Source organism: Giraffa tippelskirchi, chromosome 4 (genome assembly GCF_054371585.1).
Source record: "Giraffa tippelskirchi isolate mGirTip1 chromosome 4, T2T-mGirTip1v1.2.pri, whole genome shotgun sequence".
NCBI classification, from domain to species: domain Eukaryota; kingdom Metazoa; phylum Chordata; class Mammalia; order Artiodactyla; family Giraffidae; genus Giraffa; species Giraffa tippelskirchi.
The window spans coordinates 8,418,845-8,433,880 of NC_137278.1; the positions used below are offsets into that span (position 1 = coordinate 8,418,845).

Here is a 15,036-nt window from a genome sequence, read left to right on the forward strand (position 1 = left end):
TTTTACCTGAGTACTTGCTGTCTTATCCACTTGTAGAAATCCTCCCTCCCCCTACTTACAGATCAGTTTGGTGTCCTTGGTACAAAATGAATTTCATGAGTGCCATCTCCTACAGGAAGCCTTCCTAGACCACTCCACCTGGCCTAGACTGCATCTTCCCTTTGAAAGCTACCCGGCTCTTTGCCGCTGTCCAGTACTGTGGTGCTGACTGCAGTCTGCTGAAATACTTGTGTTGCTTTTGCCTCCTGTCTTAGACAAGGAGCTTCTTTGAGGACAGGCTTGTTTATTTCCCTGTCTACCCTGGCAATAATGCAGTGTCTAGCACACAGTAGGCACTTTTTGGTGGATTTAATTTAGATTCCTCTACACCTACTGGGATAGGGACTCATGGGTGAGAACATTTCCGGCATCTGTGCCTAAGTGTTCCCAGGGTCGCGGGATGGAATGAGTTCACCTGGGGTGGGGGAGGTTGGGAGGGAAGGAGGAAGGGGCTTCAGATTGGATGCCAACTTTTGCTCTCTCCCGCCTAGTTCTCCAAGGAGAAGTACATCTTGGACTCATCGCCTGAGAAACTGCACAAGGAGTTGGAGGAAGAGCTCAAACTCAGCAGCACAGATCTCCGCAGCCATGCTTGGTACCATGGCCGCATCCCACGTGAGGTGAGTGGGGCCTGAGCTGGGACCCTGGTCCTAGACCCTTCCCCCAACTGCCTTGGCCAGTCCCAGACCAGAACAGCTCTGACTATCGTTTGGTGGGTTCAATCAGAGTAGACTGGGATGAGGTCTAGCTCTGCCGTTTAACTGACTGTATGACCTTGAACAAATCACTTCACCTCTCTGAGCCCCAGTTTCCTCAACTATAACATGGAGGATATGGGGCTTCCCTGGTGGTCCAGTGGTTTAGACTCTGTGCTTCCACTTCAGGGGCCACAGGTTTGATCCCTGGTCAGGGAACTAAGATCCCACATGCTGCAAGGTGTGGGCTAAATAAATTAATTAATTAAATGGAGGCTAATAATAGTACCTACAGTAAAGGTTGGTTGTGAGAATTCCCAGGTGGCACTAGTGGTAAAGAACTTGCCTGCCAATGCAGGAGGCATAAGAGATGCAGGTTTGATCCCTGAGTCGCGAAGATCCCCTGGAGGAGGGCATGGTAACCCACTCTAGTTTTCTTGCCTGGAGAATCCCAAGGACAGAGGAGCCTAGTGGGCTATGGTCCATAGGGTCACAAAGAGTCAGACACAACTAAAGTAACTTAGCATGTGAGAATTAAATGAGTTAATTCATGTGAGGTGCTTAACACGATGTCTGATATGCAGTGAGCTCAATGAACATTGTCCTTTATGGTGGTGGTGGTTGTTATTATTATTACCACTATTATTTTTAGTTACTGTTATAGGTCTATACATCAGCCTCTTATGTGTTTGGTTAGTGAATATCAGCACTTCAATGATTCACTTTTGATAAGGTTGACTTCCTGGGCTGAGGCATAGGCTTGGGCTAACGGTCACCTGTTCTTCTATTTTTCATGCTTGCTATAAATCTTTGTCAAGTATCAACTCTGCCAGCTCCTGTGCTGGATGCAGAGATAAAATAGGTGGTGACTTCCCTCAACAGCTGGTAGTCCAGGGTGGGGGTCGACAGGCAGGCAGTTAGAACCCAGTGGGAGAAGCTCAAGAATGGGTTGCCCGGCAGGGGGTATGGGCTGCCCCAAGGAAGGGGGAGAGAGGAGAGAGGAGAGAGGCCATTGTGGAATGGATAGGAGTTCACTAGGTGAGCAGGAATGGGAGGATATTCAGCCCAGAGACATGCCAGAGCCCTGGCTGTTTGGAGGAAGAAGGATGGGGAATTCACTGTGCCCAACGAGATCCTGAGAAGGAGTAGGTCTGAAACCTGAATTTCAGATCTTGGGGACTCCCTTTCCAGGGTGCTATGTCCCTCCATGTCCGAGCCTCTGTACCCAGACCCGTGGCTTCTGGCTGAGATGCACCCTCTGAATCTGGGTCATTGTGTCCCCCTCCCAAGTTGCAGCTGTCTCTGTTGATTGTGTGCTCCAGACCCCAGGTCTGGCCCTCTCCTGCCCCACTCCAGCCTGATCCTTGCCTCATTCAGGTCTCAGAGACCCTGGTGCAGCGCAATGGCGACTTCCTCATCCGGGACTCGCTCACCAGCCTGGGCGACTATGTGCTCACGTGCCGCTGGCGCAACCAGGCCTTGCACTTCAAGATCAACAAGGTGGTGGTGAAGGCAAGCGAGAGCTACACCCACATCCAGTACTTGTTCGAGCAGGAGAGCTTCGACCACGTGCCGGCCCTGGTGCGGTACCACGTGGGCAGCCGCAAGGCTGTGTCAGAGCAGAGCGGTGCCATCATCTACTGCCCGGTCAACCGCACCTTTCCACTGCGCTACCTGGAGGCCTGCTATGGCCTGGGCCAGGGCGGGGGCAAGGCCGCCAGCCCTGCCAGCCCCTCGGGCCCCAAGGGCAGCCACATGAAACGGCGCAGCGTCACCATGACTGACGGGCTCACTGCCGACAAGGTCACCCGCAACAATGGCTGCCCCACCAGGTGAGTGAGAATCTACATTCAGCCTCAGTCTTCCCATCTGTCAGGTAGGGGTGTCAGATATGTGAGTGCTGGTGGGAAAAGGGGAGGCCCAGTCACACTGGTCTGGGGTAAAATGACTGCCCTGGAGCCTCAGTGAGTGCAGAACAAGAGGAAGCTCAGGCCGTGCTGAGCGGCATGTGGGAGCCCAGTCACTGTCTCAGCTCTGCTATGATTAGCTGTGCACCCTTGGCCCTGACCTTCCTCCTCTCTTGCCTCCATGTGCCGATCTATAAAGGGCCCTCACTCAGAAAGCTCCCTCTGGCTTGGAGGAGCCCTGGGTGCTGTCCTGTCCCAGGCAGGGGCCTGGTCCCTATTGCTAATGCTACCCCACCTCACCCCACCTAACTAGGCCCAGGTGGGCATCAGAACAGAGCACTTTGCAAACCATTGCACAGGGAGTGGAATGTTTTCAGCGACATTTTTGACGACACCCAGATGTCTGGGGCTGGGTGACACTGGACCCTGATCCAAGGACAAGCCACAGCTGCAAATCATTCCTGAGGCCCTACTGTGCACCTGGCCCTCTCCTGATGCTCTCTGTTCTCAACCTCACTGATTCCCACATCCCCCTGTGAGGTGGCTCCTGCCCATGCTGTCACTTTGTAGATGAGCACTAGGCTTGAAGAGGGGTAGCTGCTTGCTAGAGAGTCGTAGGACCAAGATTCAGACCCAGGTCCACAACTCCAAAGCCCCTAGGTTTCTGTGGCTTCCCTGGCTGTTTGCAGCAAGACATGCCATCTTCTGGGGCTTCCCAGGTGGTGCTAATGGTAAAGAACTCGCCTGCTAATGCAGGAGACATAAGAGATGCAGGTTCGATCCCTGGGTCAGGAAGATCCCCTGGAGTAGGAAATGGCAACCCACTCCAGTATTCTTGCTTGGAGAATCCCATGGACAGAGAAACCCGGCAGGCTACATTCCATAGGGTCACAAAGAGTCAGTTACGAGTGAAGCGACTTAGCATTCATGTGCTTGCTTCAGCACTTCGATAGGTCCCATCTCCCTGGGCCTGTCAGCCAAGGCTTCCCTGTGTGTTGTCAGACAAGGAACTGCTGGTTGGATACCCTGTGGGGAGTAACCACTTGGCCTGTGGTTTGGAACCAGTGATTAAAACAGTGCCAGGATCTACAGGCCATGTGTGCCCAAGGCATCCTGAGTAATACTTGGGATCAGTGAGGAGAGGCCAGGACGGTGGGTTTGGCTCCCTCGGCCTGGCCATCTTTCTTGCTAGCCTGTCTCCCCAGGCAGTTCTCCAAGTTGGGGTCAAGTTTCTCAGGGAAGAGAATAGTTGTGCAGGTTGTGGACTGAATAAGCCCTTCCTCTTCTGGGCTTCAGTTTTTGTACCTGCCAGGTGGGAGGTTGGATGGATCATTTCCAAGCCTTTTCTGCTTCTGAAGTTCAGCAGATCTAGGATGGAGGCCGAGGTGGGGGTCCTAATGCTAGCTGAGGACTCTGACCTCTGGGCTCCCTGCTCATGAAGATGTCTGCTCCACAGCACATCACTGCCCCACCCCCGGGAATCCATCCGCAACTGTGCACTCAGCATGGACCAGATCCAAGACCTGCACTCACCCATGTCCCCTATCTCCGAGAGCCCCAGCTCCCCTGCCTATAGTACCGGTATGGCCAGTGGAGGGGGGGCACATGGGGGGTCTGGTGGGAGTGGCCTCGTGTGCCCATGTGTGCACTGTCTGACGATTTCTGTTACAGTGTTTGATCATGTGTGCTTCTTCCTCTTATCTGAGAGCCATGCCCTGCAACAGTGGATTCTAAAACTATCCGTGTTGACATGCAAAACATAGCCATGGCTTGTTCAATCTGCAACAGTTCACTGAGTCCCTATTGGATACCAGACACTGTGGATGTGGTTTCCATGCATTCTCCTGAATGTTACTGAACCTGGGCTCCAATGCTATGAAGTTTGTGCAGTCAGCAACACTCAGTCCCCATTTGGTCAAGTGCCTCCACATGTCAGGAGCCACTTGACCAGGCCCTGTATTGGCTGGGATTTAATGTATCGCTGATTCCAAATGATGGGCTCCAACTGGACTGGTCAAGCTTGCTTTATTTATTTATTTTTTCTTTTAAATAGATCTTTTCAGAGAAGTTCTACATTCACAGCAAAATTGAGCAGAAAGCACAGAGCACTGTGCATTTTTTTTTTTTAAGTACAAAGAAGATTTCTACTGTAGAAACATGCCACTAGTTCATTCCTGGAAGAAAGAAAAAAATAACGTTTTCAACAGGCCATACCACATATTGTCCACATGGCAGGCAAAGCGTGCAGACAGAGGGGCAGCCCAGGGGAACCTTTGCTGGGAAATGCCCTATTGCCACGTAGCTGTCTATATAGGTTGTTACAAATTCCACGGGCCCGCCAGCTTGTTATAACTGCCAACTTGCCTTCCAAACACCCGTGAGTGTAAATGTTAAGATGCTTTGCCACAAATTATTTATTGGACAACTTCTAAGCAACGTGGCACAGTGAAGTACCCAGGAGTGAGGACTCGGCACCTGCTTTTGAATCCCAGCTCTACCCTTTGCTGATTGGGTGACCTTAGGCAGGTCAGCTGGCTTCTCTGAGTCTCACTTTTCTCATCTGTAGAATGAGGATCATAAAAGTACTCACACACAGGATGTTGAGAGGGTTAAACAGATTAAGGGGCAGAGAAGGATCTTGCAGGCAGTTAGAACTCAATAAACATCACCTCTAATTTTGGATGATGGTTTTACTGTTTTGACTGGTGTAGCTCCAGCATGTCACCAGCTCCCAGAACACATGTCCTCAATAAATCTTTATTATTAATTCATTGAGAAATGATTCCACACAGTGAATTCCAGCAAATGCTTAGCTTCTCTGAATCACAGAAAGCTCCTTCAAGTAGCTCAGTGGTTTCCCAAGGCTGCAGCAGCCTTAGGGTAAGAAAGTCTGACCCCTGGGGTCCAGGGAATTTGAGAGTCTCTCTGAGGGCTGGTCAATGTGCCAGTGTCGGCTCCATCCACCCTGTAGGGTGGATGGAGCCTGTCCTCTGGGAAAGCGGTGGGGGAACCTCACTGGCTAGGGAGTCATGGTAACTAGTTGTCTCTCTTTATTTCCCTGCAGTGACCCGTGTCCACGCCGCCCCTGCCGCCCCCTCAGCCACAGCGGTACCCGCCTCCCCTGTCACCCGCCGCTCCAGTGAACCCCAGCTGTGTCCCGGAAGTGCCCCAAAGCCCCACGGGGAGTCGGACAAGGGTCCTTACTCCAGCCCCTCCCACACCCTCTGCAAGGCCTCCCCATCACCGTCGCTCAGCAGCTACAGTGACCCGGACTCTGGCCATTATTGCCAGCTCCAGCCTCCTGTCCGTGGCAGCCGAGAGTGGGCAGCAGCTGAAGCATCCGGCCGCCAGGCCAGGAGCTATGGGGAGAAACTTAAGGAACTGTCAGAAAACGGGGCCCCCGAAGGGGACTGGGGCAGGACCTTCACAGTCCCTGTTGTGGAAGCCACCTCTTCCTTCAACCCGGCTACCTTCCAGTCACTGCTGATCCCCAAGGATAATCGGCCACTGGAGGTGGGCCTCCTGCGTAAGGTCAAGGAGCTGCTGGCAGAGGTCGACGCCCGGACACTGGCCCAGCACGTCACCAAGGTTGACTGCCTGGTAGGTGCTGGGTGCACACTGGAGCAGGGGTATACTTCTGTCATCTGGCTTTGGGACAGGGGTCAGGGTGGTGAGGAACTGGCCCCCACATCTCCAAGTCGAGCGAGTGGTCCTGGATTCTGACTTCATGGCTGCTGTTTACTTGCTGTGTGGCTCTGACTAATCACTTTACCTCTCTGGGCTCCCATTTTCTCCTTAAAAAAAAAAAAAAGCAAAAGCTGAGATACTCTTGCTTCCTCCAGATGTCAGTTTGGCACTGGAACTGAGAAGTCCTGAAAACTAGTGGTATCTGGCTCCCTGGGACACTTTTTGAGCCCGGTGAGAGTCGGTCTGGCTGGTCCGGGGACTATAAAAGGCCGGACTCCCCACCCCCACCCCCTCTAGTGGACAAAACTCATTGTCTAGGTCCATAAATTGTTAATGCCTGGGCCTTTGCTTTGAATGAATCCTGCCCATCTAAGGACCCTAACTTGATCTACGCCTCAGTTTCTCCCCCTGAAGTTTGGTGTGTGTGTGTGTGGGGGGGACACTGATTATTTGGTCACACTTGTCTCTGAACTCAAGAAGAAAGAAAAGAAACATAAAAAAAAAAAAAAAAAAAAAAAGTAAAAAAAAAAGAAAAGAAACAGCACTGAGATGCGGCACTGTGAGGAGCGCTAGGAATGAAGGAAGAAGCCCTGGGTTCTAGGTCCAGTGTGTGACCTAGGACAAGCCCTTTCCCTCCCTGGACCTTATTTCTTCTGGAATAAGGGTGTCCCGGGCACCTCTGGCACATGTCAGACCCCATTGGGCATTTTCCCATTTATCCTGTATTTCATAGATGGGGAGAATGAAACTCATTTGCTCCATGTCAGAGGGTTAGTCATAAACCTGGAATTCAGAGGCGGCTTCCCAGCCAGGCTGCCCTGCTAGATAAAGCTCTCCGACTCCCAGATGGCTTGGGCTAGCCCTGGCAGGAAATTAATCAGCCCTCTGGGCGTCCTTGTAGGTTGCTAGGATACTGGGCGTTACCAAGGAGATGCAGACCCTAATGGGAGTCCGCTGGGGCATGGAGCTGCTCACTCTCCCCCATGGCCGGCAGCTACGACTAGACCTGCTGGAAAGGTAAGGCGCGCGCACACGAGGACTCACCGGGAACCAACCCCCTGGACTACCTCGCTGCTCTTGACTGTGGCCAGTTGGCCAATCACAGTCTCTCACCCCGGCTCCCAGATCCTAACCACGCCCCCGATCCCATTGACCAATTGTTCCCGATATCCAGTTCATTCAGTCAGTTCAGTCGCTCAGTTGTATCCGACTCTTTGCAACCCCATAGACTGCAGCACGCCAGGGCTCCCTGTCCATCACCAACTCCTGGAGTTTACTCAGACTCATGCCCATTGAGTCGGTGATGCCATCCAACCATCTCATCCTCTGTCGTCCCCTTCTCCTCCCGCCTTCAATCTTTCCCAACATCAGGGTCTTTTCTCATGAGTCAGTTCCTAGAATCAGGTGGCCAAAGTATCAGAGTTTCAGCTTCAGCATCAGTTCTTCCAATGAAAATTCAGGACTGATCTCCTTTAGGATGGACTGGTTGGATCTCCTTGCAGTCCAAGGGACTCTCAAGAGTCTTCTCCAACACCACAGCTCAAAAGCATCAATTCTTCGGCGCTCAGCTTTCTGTATCCAGTTCCAAGTAATCCTGGTTTCCCAAAGACTGAGTCCTTTATCTCCGAATTCATTTTCTGTATCCTCTTGACCGACCACAATCTGTGAGCCTTGGCCCGCCCATCAGCTCTGGCTTCTCTCCTTTCTTTTCTTAGAACAGCTCTGTCGGATGATTTCCGATGATTTCCACTGATCGGTCACACGCACCGCAGCCTGGCGCTCAAGGGTCTCTGGCTCCGCCCCCTGACTTATACTGACCAATCAGAACCCCTTAACTTTGCTTTATCCCCGCCCACACTCTGGCTGCGCCCCCTAACCTCATTGACCCTTTACAATCTCTCACTTTTGGCTCTGCCCTCAGCCCTTCGGCTCCCAACCTCAGGGACCCCAACCCTAGATCCCTGGCCCCTCCCCTCTGACCCGGCTATTCCGACAGGTTCCACACCATGTCCATCATGCTGGCCGTGGACATCCTGGGCTGCACGGGCTCTGCTGAGGAGCGGGCAGCGCTCCTGCACAAGACCATCCAGCTGGCAGCCGAGCTTCGAGGGACCATGGGCAACATGTTCAGCTTCGCTGCAGTCATGGGTGCCCTGGATATGGCCCAGGTACTGAGGGGCCCACGTAGCACTGGTCATAAGCTAGTCTCTGTTGCGGGGAGCCCTGATATGTGTCCCTTTGGGATGGCTGTCTATTGAATCAGGAAGAACTTGTGGACTTTTTAGGCAGCATTGGTGACAGAGTAACTGGGAGAACTGAGTCCTTTAGGTGCTGACCTGCTTCCAGACAAAGTCTTTCCCTTTCCCTGCTCTCAGTTTCTCTACCTGTAAAATGATTGAGGAGCATTATATGAGTTGAAAGAATAAATATAAAATGGCTAGCATTTAGCAAGCACCGACTATGCACAAGGTACATTGAGTACTTAGAAACACTGATTCCTTAAAACAATCTCATGAAGGGAGTGCCTTTATTGCCCTCTCTCAGCCTTAGTTCCCTCATCTGTAAAATGGGTTGTTGCGAGGGCTTCATGGGAGACTTGTGAAAAGCTGTCATCCCTGTCCCTGAGACCTGAATGGTGACTATACTAATAATTATTATCCCACATCTGGATGTCGGCTCAGCATACTGGCCTGTGGCCCCAGCAGGCCCCTTCCCTGGCTAGTCGCTCATAGTCTGATCTCCCTAGATTGCCCGGCTGGAGCAGACGTGGGTGACCCTGCGGCAGCGACACACAGAGGGTGCCATCCTCTATGAGAAGACGCTCAAGCCATTCCTCAAGAGCCTCAATGAGGGCAAAGGTACCTCCCCCATCTTGCTGTGTGACCTTGGATGGGTTCCAGCCTTCTCTGGGCTGGCCCAGACTCTCCCAGTAGGGAGGATGACGAGGGCTTGACTGAGCTCTGTGCAGGCCTTCTTGCACTCACTTTCTGCACCTGGCAAATGTGTATGCCATGTCCAGGTCCAGCCTCAGCCCGTGGGCTGGGCCAAGGTGCAGTGGGTTCAGCTGGAGGAATCCAAAGGGAGGGGCTTGTCTCATGAGTCAGAATCCTGGGGACTCTCACTGGGACCTCAGGCAGGGCCCTTCCCCTAACACATCCTCGGCTTCTGGACCTTGGTGGACGGTGGGCTCCTCTGAGACCTCTAAACACCATGCCTCCCTCCCTGCAGAAGGCCCACCGCTGAGCAACACCACGTTTCCTCACATCCTGCCGCTCATCACTCTGCTGGAATGTGACTCGGCCCCCGCCGAGGGCCCTGAGCCTTGGGGCAGCACGGAGCACGGCGTGGAGGTGGTGCTGGCCCACCTGGAGGCCGCCCGCATGGTGGCACACCATGGCGGCCTGTATCACACCAATGCCGAGGTCAAGCTGCAGGGTGAGTCATTGGTTGCATCTGGGGGGCAAGCCACTGCTGGTCCTGCAGCCTGGGCCTCCCTTCGCATAACTTGCTCTCCCTTCTCCTCCAAACATCCCTTCAGATTTCTCCATCCCTCTTTGCTGCCCTGTCTCCTTGACTTCTTTTTTTTTTTTAATTTGTAGGATAATTGCTTTACAATGTTGTATTGGGTTCTGCCTTACAACAACATGAATCAGCCATAAGTATACATATGTCCCTTCCCTCTTGAATCTATCTCCCCTTCCCATCCCACCTCTCTAGGTTGTCACTGGGTTGAGCTCCCTGTGCTACACAGCAACTTCCCATTAGCTATCTGTTTTACATATGATAATGTATATATGTCAGTGCTGCTTTCTCAATTCGTCCCACCCCTCCCCGACTTCTTTTTCTCACCCCTTTTCTTCACTCATTCAGCAGTTTGACAAGTAATTGTTAGTAGCAGGCGCCAGGTCAGCTTGGGGGACACAGAGATGATTCAAAGAGCACAGTAGCTGTGTATCTTAGCTTCTCTGAGCTTCAGCTTTCCTATCTGTGAAGTGGGCATCCTGACAAACCCACTTTACAAGGTTGTTTACAAAGCACTTGGCCTGGGGCCCTGGGTCTAAGGCAGACTCACCCTGTCTTCAAGGAGCTCTCAGTTCAATCGGAAAGTAGAATGCCTTCTCATGGAAGAAGCAGAGATAATGGCTTCAGACAAGCTACCTTTTACTTCTTTAGGCAATATTTAAGTCACAATAGTTCACTGTAGACAAATTGGAAATAACAGCTGAACAAAATGCAGATAAAACAAATCACCAACAATTACCTGGTAACTGGTAAATGTTGTGAGCATTCTGGTATACGTCTTTCCTGTCTTTCTTCAGAAAGAAGAAAACAAAAAAAAATTTGTTTACATTTACTTACAGAATGTGTGTGTATATATATATATATATATATATATATTTTGAGTTTTTTTAATTTTTATTTTTAAATATAAATTTCTTTATTTTAATTGGAGGCTAATTACTTTACAATATTGTAGTGATTTTGCCATACATTGACATGAATCCACCACGGGTGTACATGTGTTCCCCATCCTGAATCCCCCTCCCACTTCCCTCCCCATCCCATCCTTCTGGGTCATCCCAGTGCACCAGCCCTGAGCACCCTGTCTCATGCATAGAACCTGGTCTGGGATTCGTTTCACATATGATAATATACATGTTTCAATGCCATTCTCCCAAATCATCCCACCCTTGCCCTCTCCCACAAATGTATATATATTTCTTATGACAAATTTTGGAACTTACAGAAAAATACAAAAAAGAAAACAATCACCCAGTATCTCCCCCCAAGTTAGCAGTGGTATTTTATCTTCTAGTCATTTTATTGTTTTTTAATATTTATTTATTTATTTGGCCACACCAGGTCTTAGTCAAGGCACACAGGATCTTCCACCTGCACTGTAGGTTGTGGGATGTTTAGTCGCAGCATTTGGAATCTTCTAGCTGTGCCATGTGGGATCTAGTTCCCTGACCAAGGATCGAACCCAGGCCCCCTGAATCGAGAGTGTGAAGTCTTAGCCATTGGACCACCAGGGAAGTCCCTCTAGTCATTTTAAAATTATATATTGCAGGGACTTCCCTGGTGGTTCAGTGGTTAAGAATCTGCCTTCCAATGCAGGGGATGCGTGTTTGATCCCTGGTCGGGGAACTAAGATCCCACATCCCTCAGGGCAACTAAACCCATGAACCACAACTACTGAGCCCGTGTGCTGCAGTGAAAGAACCCGTATGCCGCAACTAAGAAATATTTTTTTTTAATTATTGAAAGTGAAAAGTGAAAGTCACTCAGTCGTGTCCGACTCTTTGCGACCCCATGGACTGTATAGTCCATGGAATTCTCTAGGCCAGAATACTGGAGTGGGTAGCCTTTCCTTCTCCAGGGGATCTTCCCAACTCAGGGATCAAACCCAGGTCTCCTGCATTGCAGGCGGATTCTTTACCAGCTGAGTCACAAGGGAAGCCCAAGAATACTGGATTGGGTAGCCTATCCCTTCTCCAGCGGATCTTCCCGACGCAGGAATACAACCAGGATCTCCTGCGTTGCAGGTGGATTCTTTGCCAACTGAGCTATCAAAGAATAGTAGGACAAAGACCAGGTGTTAAACTGCTTGGTTATGTTCACCCATAAACCTTGTGGGATCCCTGGCAGAGGTGGGGGGAAGTCCCTTGGAATGGGTCCCTGAGGGATGTGGTGGCTCCGAGTAGGAGCCCCAGCTTCCCTAGCCGGATGGTGGTCCCCTGACTCCTGTGCCCCACCCTGCAGGTTTCCAGGCCCGGCCGGAGCTCCTCGAGGTGTTCAGCACCGAGTTCCAGATGCGCCTCCTATGGGGCAGCCAGGGTGCCAGCAGCAGCCAGGCCCGACGCTATGAGAAGTTTGACAAGGTCCTCACTGCCCTCTCCCACAAACTGGAGCCTGCCGTCCGCTCCAGCGAGCTGTGACCCCCACGGACCCTTCCCCCCTGCAGCTGCGGGCAGCAATGGGAACAGAAGGGCACAGACCTTGCCCCAGAGCACCCCAGGGACACTGTGATCAGCCTGAGAGTATTCCAGGTTCAACTCCAGGATCTCCTGTGCACCTCCAGGGTCTCCGCAGACTCTGGGCTCCGTCCTACCTGCTCCATACTCACCAGGTTTCCCTTCAGGAAGAACTGGAGCCCCTATGTCTCCTCCAGTGTCTGCTTCTCCCCTTCCTGCCGAGGGTGCCCTGTGTTTGAGCCACAGGAGGCTGCTTATGCCTCCTCACTCTTCTCCAGGCATCTGTTTCCCCCACCTCCTCGCCCACGATTCAAGCCTGACACCAAGGCCCCCCCATAGCTGTAAATACATCTGTCTGTTCTGTAAATATATGTATAGAAACCATGTTCTTTCTTTCATATAATAAACTTTTATGACTCTTTTTTTTTCTATCTCTCTGGGGGCTTTGGGGTGGAAGTGTCTTTTCTCAGGTGAAAGGTGGAAACAATTCATTCAGCAAATACTCATTTTGCACTTGAAACGTTTCTAGATTGTACCAGGAGCCAGAGTTACAGCCAATACTAAAACCCAAACCCTGTCCTAGAGTCTTAACCACTTGGACCACCAGGGAAGTTCCATAATGGGTTTTCAGTGATCATTTATTGATTACTTTGTGAGCCAAAACACTCCACATGCCTGTACCTCACGGAAGTATCACCATTCCTCACAGGCCAGAAGGGTGATAAATAGCTAATTCCCACCAGTAGGAGAAATACTGACCTGCACCCATTCCTTCCCCATTTCCTGCCTCCAGAAGCCGCAGCAAAGCTTCCCACACATGTACAGTCCAGGATCCCAGATGTTTGGGGGTGGAAGGGCTTTATGAAATCTAAGATTCCAGCTTCCCTCAGGAAAACAGAACTGGGGGGAGAAGGGACTTTCCCTGGGTCACAGCAGCAGAATGAGGAAGGCTGGAACTGGGGTGTCCTGACTGGGAGTTCTTGCCTTTTCTCAACAGTGGGAACTACTCACTTCTTTTCAAGTTTTGGGATGTGGCCCCAAAAGGGGTGTGTGTGTGTGTGTGTGTGTGTGTGTGTGTGTGTGAGGTGGCTGGGGCAGGAATCTTTGAGGAGGGCCTTAAAGGCAGTTGTCTTGATTCATGGGCAGAGGAGGAGGGCAGTGTGCGTCAGCACCACTCCACACTAGGCTGGAGGCCTGGGGAGACTGGTCACTGAATTTGAAATGTCTGGGGCCCTTTGCTTCATCAAACTTTTGACCAAGAGAAGCTGGATAACATACTGCATTAGATCTTAGGCAGCAGCCAGACTTGGGTTCAGTTCGCTAGTTGACCGGCCTTGACTAAGGGGTTTAACCTCCTGGGCCCAGATTCCCTCTTCAATAAAATGGGGTCAATAACAGAACCGATCCCTTTGGGCTACTGTTAAAGCACCTAGCACATAGTAGCTGCTAGATAAGGGCCCGCCATGTTTCATATGTAATGGATATATAGATATATTTTTGGCCGTGCCCGGGGGTTATGCGAGATCCTATTTCCCCTCAGTTCAGTTCAGTTCAGTTCAGTCGCTCAGTCGTGTCCGACTCTTTGCGACCCCATGAATCGCAGCACGCCAGGCCTTCCTGTCCATCACCAACTCCCGGAGTCTACCCAAACCCGTGTCCATCGAGTTGGTGATGCCATCCAGCCATCTCATCCTCTGTCGTCCCCTTCTCCTCCTGCCCCCAATCCTTCCCAGCATTAGGGTCTTTTCCAGTGAGTCAGCTCTTCTCATGAGGTGGCCAAAGTATTGGAGTTTCAGCTTCAACATCAGTCCTTCCAATGAACACCCAGGACTGATCTCCTTTAGGATGGACTGGTTGGATCTTCTTGCAGTCCAAGGGACTCTCAAGAGTCTTCTCCACAGTTCAATAGCATCAGTTCTGAGGCGCTCACCTTTCTTCACCATCCAACTCTCACATCCATACATGACCACTGGAAAAACCATAGCCTTGACTAGACGGAACTTTGTTGGCAAAGTAATGTCTCTGCTTTTAAATATGCTATCTAGGTTGGTCGTAACCTTCCTTCCAAGGAGTAAGCATCTTTTAATTTCATTGCTGCAATCACCATCAGCAGTGATTTTGGAGCCCCCAAAAATAAAGTCTGACACTGTTTCCACTGTTTCCCCATCTATTTGCCATGAAGTGATGGGACTAGATGCCATGATCTTAGTTTTCTGAATGTTGAGCTTTAAGCCAACTTTTTCACTCTCCTCTTTCACTTTCATCAAGAGGTTCTTTAGTTCTTCTTCACTTTCTGCCATAAGGGTGGTGTCATCTGCATATCTGAGGTTATTGATATTTCTCCCGGCAATCTTGATTCCAGCTTGCGTCATACCTGTGCCCCCTGCAGTGGAAACACAGAGTCTTAACCACTGGACCACCAGGGAAGTTCCACACTGGATTTTCAATAATCATTTATTGATTACTTTGTGAACCAAAACACTTTACGTGCCTGTACTTCATGGAAATATCACCATGCCTCTGATGAGAGGTACTGTTATCATAAGATATACACAAGGGGAAAAAAAAAGATATACACAAGGGGCGTGCATTTGTGCTAAGTCTCAGTCGTGTCCAACTCTTTGCGACCCCATTGACGATAGCCTGCCAGGCTCCTCTGTCCATGGGATTCTCCAGGCAAGAATACCGGAGTGGGTTGCCATGCCCTCCTCCAGGGGATCTTCCCGACCCAGG

The 15,036-nt window shown here is 51.0% G+C and overlaps 1 protein-coding gene and 1 long non-coding RNA gene across 6 annotated transcripts in view; one reads left to right on the plus strand and one right to left on the minus strand.

Annotated features, from left to right (window-relative positions):
- Nucleotides 1-12,724, plus strand: part of SH2D3C (SH2 domain containing 3C) — a 40,110-nt gene extending 27,386 nt beyond the window's left edge. For all 5 annotated transcript variants that reach the window (XM_081587122.1, XM_081587123.1, XM_081587124.1 and 2 more), the window contains 9 exons: nucleotides 531-659; nucleotides 2,112-2,566; nucleotides 4,098-4,222; nucleotides 5,706-6,241; nucleotides 7,230-7,345; nucleotides 8,325-8,496; nucleotides 9,075-9,186; nucleotides 9,557-9,763; nucleotides 12,092-12,724. In XM_081587122.1, the coding sequence (XP_081443248.1) occupies nucleotides 531-659; nucleotides 2,112-2,566; nucleotides 4,098-4,222; nucleotides 5,706-6,241; nucleotides 7,230-7,345; nucleotides 8,325-8,496; nucleotides 9,075-9,186; nucleotides 9,557-9,763; nucleotides 12,092-12,267 (2,028 nt within the window). In that variant the 3' untranslated portion in view covers nucleotides 12,268-12,724. The remainder of the gene's footprint in view (nucleotides 1-530; nucleotides 660-2,111; nucleotides 2,567-4,097; nucleotides 4,223-5,705; nucleotides 6,242-7,229; nucleotides 7,346-8,324; nucleotides 8,497-9,074; nucleotides 9,187-9,556; nucleotides 9,764-12,091) is intronic.
- On the minus strand, nucleotides 4,648-7,367 carry LOC145544349 (uncharacterized). The gene is made up of 3 exons (XR_014081352.1): nucleotides 7,268-7,367; nucleotides 6,112-6,435; nucleotides 4,648-4,815 (listed from the first exon to the last, which is right to left on the minus strand). It is a non-coding gene; the product is annotated as an uncharacterized LOC145544349 (long non-coding RNA).
- Nucleotides 12,725-15,036: the final 2,312 nt, after the last annotated feature.